Source organism: Talpa europaea (genome assembly GCF_964194135.1).
Source record: "Talpa europaea genome assembly, chromosome: 10".
Taxonomy (NCBI): Eukaryota; Metazoa; Chordata; class Mammalia; order Eulipotyphla; family Talpidae; genus Talpa; species Talpa europaea.
Genome location: NC_140077.1, coordinates 5,871,157 through 5,878,460, shown reverse-complemented (window position 1 = coordinate 5,878,460; position 7,304 = coordinate 5,871,157). Strand labels below are relative to the sequence as shown.

Sequence of the window (7,304 nt, the reverse complement as noted above, 5' to 3'; positions counted from 1 at the left end):
GCGGGTCTGAGGAAACAGCTGCTTAATTTCTCTAACAGAAGAGAGACGCATGACTGTCATTTAGATTACTCGGGACTCACTGATTCACATTCCAAAACACTAACAGTAAGAGTTGACCACACCTTGTTCATAAAACAAACATCCAAAACGCTAAGCCCCAGTTCAGAGGCCAGGTCAGAACATTTAAAAAAATCTTTATAGTAACCATGAGATTCTCACAAGTACATTGCCACAAAATATTTTAGAAAAGCCATCTAATAGCCAAAATAAGACAGTCTCCTCTGTGGGCGGCGCGGGGCCTCAGTTCCTGAAGAGCAGCATCCTCTCGGAACACGCCTGCCCCACCAGGCTGGCGTACTGCAGCACCGACGCCTCCTCGCTGGGGTCATTCTGCTGCTTCCTGTAAACCCCGTAGGGCAGGACGGCTTTCTTGTGAAACACCTGCAGTCGGTCGGGCTCCTGGCTGCGGCCTTCATCCACTGTGGTAACAAAGACACACATTTAGAAACGAGTTTTCACCTATTACTTTAAAATACCAGTGACTTGAAATGTCACAATCACGCATACGCCGTCGTCTCAGAGCAGTGCGTCCCACGAGGCGTGCGGCACGGAGACAAAGGCCTCAGTGAGAAACACAAGGTCTGCTGAAAGGGGCCGGGTGCCCGCCCCGAGAGGGCGGAAACCTCGGGGACAGAGTGCGCGCCATGGAAAAGCTGGCCTCGGCCCCTTTATGAGTTTCTCATTCACGACAAGCGTCTTTCCTGAGTCTGATGGAAATTTCTCTGGCCTCTCCCGTGCCAGCATCAGGCTGACGTTCCCATCTGTGCAGGGAGCATTCTGCTGAGGCTGCAGTTTGGGTGGCCTGGGTCTGGCCTGGTCCTGGCGGGAGGGCCCTGGTGTTCAGTGGGCAGGAGGGCAGAGAGAAAACAGCTTTCATGGGGCACAGCGCAGACTGCCGGGGGCAGCCTTCCTGGGGGTCTCCTCCTCTTCCGGGACACAATGGCCACACCCGGGAAAGCCTATGTCTGCAGCTGGTGCTGCCTGCTGGCCAAGCTGCGGCCCATGAGTATTAAGTGGGAGTATTCCCCGGTGGTGTCCAGGAATCTTTTTTTTTAAAAAGATTTACTTACTTATACAAGAACCGGGGTACAGGCCAGATACACGGGAGGGTGAGAGGATTCACCAGAGACAGAGTGGGGAACAGATCAGGCAGACTGACGAAGTACACTGCTGAGGGGAGCAGAGGGCGAGACAGGAGAGGTCTCCCCGCTATGTGGGACCCTCGCCGGCCAGCCAGGATTGAACTGGCGCTGCAGAGGCTGCGGGCAGCTTCACAGCGCTATGCTCAACCGCCTGCGCCACCAGGGAGGCCCCGTCCAGGAATCTTTTAAGACACTGGCCTACGCCCTTTGCCTTCTTGACCGTCCTTCCTGCGTTCTGCTGCCTGGAGTGTGGACACTCATCACCTTCCTCTGACTATAAAAAGGCACTGAAACACCTGAGAGAAAGAGCAGCCCTAAGTGTATCCTGCCCTACCTGAGGAAAGCCGAACTGCAACCCGACCTTAGGATGCAGACTCCGAAAACCGCCTGCCCAGAGCCGGTACTCTGGGAAGAGCAATAGACAGCAGAGCGAGAGACCAGGACACACTACGGGTTTTTAAAACTGGACATTTCAGTAACTTGAAATGACCGACTACTCAATAACAGGCATATTAACTTTCATTCTGTATCTTTTTAAAGCATAAAAGTAATGCTTGCTGTGCAAGTCAAACAGTGTGAACAGGGAGGTGAATGCCCGCACACAACCCTCCCCCTGTGCTCTCCTCCAGCCCACCAGGCTCCCAACCAGGCCCCCAGGGTGGATCCATTTCAAAAGACACATTTAAATATTGAAATAGAGTTTACTAGGCCCATAGTCTCATAGCCATACCTTAACCTAAGGCCAGGAAAATCAAATCCACCTCTCCTTCAATGAGCATACTGTCTACTGTCCTTAACTTCAGCAACCACTGACGATCATTACTGATACAACACATTTCTGTTTTCTGGGCTTAGTAACCTGCAGTTTTATGATCAGTGAAGACAGGTTTGGATTCTCTTCATTCCACTTAATTAGTATTACAACCAATTAAAAATCTACACCAGAAAAATTCAACCAAATATAAAAATATTGAAAATATACCAGTTATAACTTACTTACTAAACTTAAAAAAACCACCATTCCCAAATCCTCATAAAACCCTTCTGTGGACACCCTATCACTTGTACTGCGTGTCTAATAAATATCATCAGTGCTGATAAATTATACAGCTAAACCCACCAGCACCACAGATTTGAGGGGACCCTGAGGACAACAGCAGAATAAGCCATTCTGAGATTAAAGTCCGTTTCCCTTTGCATCCACGGGGAACGAGCTGTTCCTGAGACATCTTGGAAACATGCATCAACATGAACTCCGTCCACCCTTCCTTTTTCTAATGCATCACTGTTGGATTTCACTGAGTAACAGCAAAGGCGATCCTACAAACTCCGTTCTGAGGCGAGCACTTGCTTGCTAGTGATACCAACAGGCTGTCAACTCTATGACATTTTAATCTTCAAGGAAAACTCTGGTGGGCAACAACTGTCGGATTTTTCCCCAACTTTTATTCAGAGGAGATGAACTGCACATCACAGGTGCTTTCAAAGGAAAAGAATCTAGAGATCAAAGCTTTACCTCTTCTTACGGGGATTTAACTCATTTGTTATTCTTAAAGAGATTAACCTCTAGGCTTTCCAGAAAATGATGGAATGGTCTATTTTCTTAACTTCATTATTTATTACTACAGCATCACTATATAAACATGAAGACAAGTTATATACTTTCAGTTTCTCACGCAGATACCTGCATAAATGGCAGACACAGTACACGACAACTAAATACATTTGGGGCAAACCTGATGCAATGGATGAATTTGAAATTTTGAATAAAACGTATGCCAGAACTCAACTTAGTTCTGGAAGGTTCAAAGTAAAATATGATTTAGAATATTTCAAAGTGACAGAAGGCATTAGATGAATGCTTTGATCGCTGAGGGGCAGGGGATGGCGAGAAACTGTTAAGGGGAAACCTGTGAGTAGAGGATAGCAAAGGCAAGGCAAGGCGCGCACAGCAGTCACAGACTCAACCTGCTAATTCTTCAAGCCCATTTACTCTGGGACTCCAACAGGGAGAATTTCTCACTCTCATATTCGCACTCTCAATACTGTTGCTAGTAATTTCGCTCAGATCATTTTTTGATAAAAGCTAAGAAAATAAATTCAAACAACTTATTTGTAAAAGACAGTAACAGCACTGAGACAGAAATCTCATACCAGACAATTCACCCATTTAAAGTGGACGAAAGAGTGATGTGGAGAATATCCAGAGTGAGCAGCCATCACGGCAATCAATTTTAGAGCATTTCCTGCACCCCAGAAAGACACCTTGTGCCCAAGAGCAGTCACTCCTCATTTCCCCCAACTTCCCAAGCCCCAGGGCACACCCACCCACCCTCCCCTCTGGCACCTGGTCGCCCTCTCTGCTGGCCGGTCACCTCTCCTCACGCTCCCTGTCACTCAGCACGACGCTGTCAGGGCTCGTCCATGCTGTGGCGTGGATCAGCCAAATAACGCCACTGTAGGGATCCACGACTCAGCAGCTCCTTGGGTCACTTACACCTTTAAACTATTATGAATAATGTTGTTGTGAACATTTGTTGTATGTTTTTGCTTGTTCATTTTTCTTGGCCATATACCTGGCGTGGAACTATGCTGGACCTACTGAAGAACCGCCAGGTGTTTTTCCAAAGTGGCTGCACCTTCTCACATTCCCGACAGCGTGTATGAATATTCCCGTTCCTTCCATCTTCATCAGCACTTGTTCTATTTGACCACAGCCATCCCAGGGGTGTGAGGTGGCATCTCCCTGACGGCTAGTGATGCCGAGGTGCATGTGCTCACCGGTCACTCATGTATCTTCTCTGAAGAAATAGCTACTGGAATATTGGGTTGTCGGAAAAGTCATGACTTTTCTTTTTATGTTTTTCATGACTTTTCCGACAACCCAATAATTTGCCCATTTTAAAACTAGATTGTCTTTTTACTGAGTTAACAGAGTTCTTTATATATTCCAGATAGCAGATCCTACTAGATACTTGATCTGCAAATACACTACACATAGTTCCCCCCATCTACACACAGTTGATAGTGTCTCTGGAAGTATCAACATCACAAATTTTGAAGAAGTTCTATTTATTTTTTGTTCCTGTTGCCTGTGCTCCTGGTGCCGAATCTAAGAAACCATAGCCTACCCCAAGGGCAAAGGTGTGTTCTTATTTCTTTTTCTAAGAGTTTTATGGTTTTAGCTCTTACATTTAGGTCCAATCCATTCTGAGTTAAATTCTGTATACAGCGTGAAAAAGGAACCAGTTTCACTCTTTTGTATGCGGCTCTCCAGTTGACCTAGCACCATCTGTTGAAGACGATTATTCTTTCCCTACTAAATTGTCTCAGTATCATTTCTGAAAATGGACTATAAATGAGTTTATTTCTAGACACCCAATATGAGTCCACTGACATATATATGCTTATCTGCATGCCAGAACCACAGACTTAACTTTATTCTTCTTTTTCAAGACTGTTTTGGCTATTCTGCATTCCCTTAGTTTTATGTGAATTTTAGGCTCAACTTCAATTTCTTCAAGAAATCAGCTGGTATTTAATAGAAATTGTGGTAAATCTGTAGGTTCACTTGAGGAGGACTAAGTATATTAAGTCTCTCAAAACATGAACATGTGATATTTTTGTTTAAGTGTTATACTGCTGTTAAATTTATTCCTAACAAATCTATGCTTGTTGGTGCTATTATAAATTGTCTACCTAGTTTCATTTTTAGATTGCTTACTGCAAGCACATAGACATGCAGTTGACATGTGTGTGCTGATCTCTGACCCACCGCCATCCTGGACTTGCTTATTAGCCAGTCCTTCTTTAAGTACACTCCTTAGGACTTTCAACACACAGGATCATGCCACCCGCAAATAGAGTTTTACTTCGTCCTTTCCAATCTACTTCATTTTCTTGCCTAACTGCCTTGGCAAAATAATCACTATTTAAAGGGGAAAAAAATTCTAATTTTATTAAACTTTTGATATTTTGAATAAAAATAACTCTCAGCTTCCAGAAACCACATAACAGAATATAAAACATAATCCTTCAAGATGATTTCTGACCAGAAAGAACTCCAGATTACGTTAGTTGGGGCATTATTGTCATTTGGCATCACAGTCCTGTTAAAAGTATCCAGAGGGAAGGTAGGATAATGCCAGACCTACAGTCAATTCCATGCAACTATCACACCTACTCCTACTCCTGCCCCAGCACAGTGCTGGCAGGGCTTGTTAGTACAGGTTATCTAAGTGAAATGCTAATAAAAACCCTCCTGGTGATGAATAGGACTGTGTGTTCTCTCCAGTTTCTACTCTATGTATTTTGACTCTTAAGTACTCTTATCTTAAATATTTCCTATTTCACCATCAACGTTTACCCTAATAAAGGTTACATTTAAAAACTGAAAATATAATGGAAGAAATGTAAGCTAAAACATGCAAAACAGGCCACTACATAATTCCTGACAGACAAAGGGGAAGCTTGTTTGCACAGCTGCTGTTGTGTGTTGGGCCCAGAAGGCAGTCTGCGAGTTCAGGGCTGGCTGGACCAGGTCACCGCTGGCCTGCATGGCCAGGAGGTCAGTTACAACAAGGGAGGTGACCGTGCACATGAATATATATGGAGGACGAGGGGCCAGATTTCTCTGTTGGAGAGGAGAGATACAGGGGTGGAGAGGAAGGTCCACAAGACAAATCTGCTGCACTGGATGAGAACTGGAGGGACTGGTGAGGACTCCCGGGCTTGCTGCTGTCCATCTGCTGCAGGCGCCAGGGCCGGTGTGCGTGCGCCCCGGCACACCGAGAGCTCGGAAGCAATGCACCCCAGCAGCAATGAGAATACTTATTACCCAGATCCTGTTTTCCAAATCTCACTCTCCACGAGAAGCAAGAGCGCTCCCTGGAGAAGTGCCCAACTGCCAAGCTGGGTCAGGAAAGCACAGAATGAGCCTGGGATCTTTTCTGCCACTAAGTAAGGAAACAGGAAAGAATGGAGGGACACGTGAAAGGAATACGGAGGCAACTTGGGAAGGTTCCCACTGGCCAAACCTGAGACCATGTGAGCAATCAAAATAAATAACGACAATATCAAGTTATAGTGCTGACTGCCACGGGCCCCCTGAGTGCTCGCCGGTGTTAACACACAGGGCCAGGGGGCTGCCCTTTCTACCAAAGGAGAAGGAGCAAGGAAGGAGAAAATCATCAGTTGGCAGCCATCTCAGGTACAAATGACTCAAGCAAGAAACATCAATGGAGGTAAAAATTAGTAGATGGTAGTTTGAAAAAAACAGGGCACTCAGGTGATCTCAAAGTATCTCCCTACAGAATATGAATTACTTATTAACACTTACAAATACTAACTTTACAGTGGAAGCACTTGGCCTATCTCGCTTTAGCAAGTGACAGAAACTCCAGTCTGCAGCAACGAGACCGGCTGGCAACGGCCGCACGGATGCTGAACCAGAACATGGCGCTGCTTCCAGGGCGATCTCTCCCGAGCTGCATAACCTGGATCTAATTATGAAGAAACATTTATGAACACACACCATGGGATGTTCTAGAAAGTACCTGAATTGTATCTTAAAAAAGTCACAGTAATCAAAGACAGGGGTGGACCAAGGAACTTCTCCAGATAAAAGGAGATTCAAGAGACATGACATTAGGGCCTCCCTGGTGGCGCAGCGGTTGAGCACTGGGTTGAAAGCTGCCCGCAGCGTCTGCAGTGCTGGTTCGATCCCCGGCTGCTCCCCGGCCACCGGAGGAGGGTCCCACATGGCGCGCAGACCTCTCCTGCCGCCCGCTGCTCCCCTCAGCAGTGTCCTTCGGTCCTTCTGCCTGCTCTGCTCCCCGCTCTGGCTCTGGTGAATTCTCTCACCCTCCTGTGCTTCTGACTGTACCCAGTGCTTGTATAAATAAATAAATAAATCTTTAAAAAAACAGAGACATGACATTAAATGCAACGTGTGATCTGGATTTGTACTTTGGTTCAGAAAGAAAAAGAAAGTAGGTGTGTGGGTGCACGCACATGTGTTTTGTGTTCTTAAGGACATTCCTGGGAAACCTGTGACATCAACAGGCCCGGCTGTGGGTGAGATGGGAGCAATGTGTCAGGGCC

At 45.9% G+C, this 7,304-nt stretch overlaps 1 protein-coding gene across 5 annotated transcripts in view; it reads right to left on the bottom strand.

Annotated features, from left to right (window-relative positions):
- Nucleotides 1–300: 300 nt before the first annotated feature.
- Nucleotides 301–7,304, bottom strand: part of ATE1 (arginyltransferase 1) — a gene marked incomplete at both ends in the record, with an annotated part of 98,590 nt that continues 91,586 nt past the window's right edge. For all 5 annotated transcript variants that reach the window (XM_084245772.1, XM_084245771.1, XM_084245768.1 and 2 more), the window contains one exon: nt 301–479. In XM_084245772.1, the coding sequence (XP_084101898.1) occupies nt 301–479 (179 nt within the window). The remainder of the gene's footprint in view (nt 480–7,304) is intronic.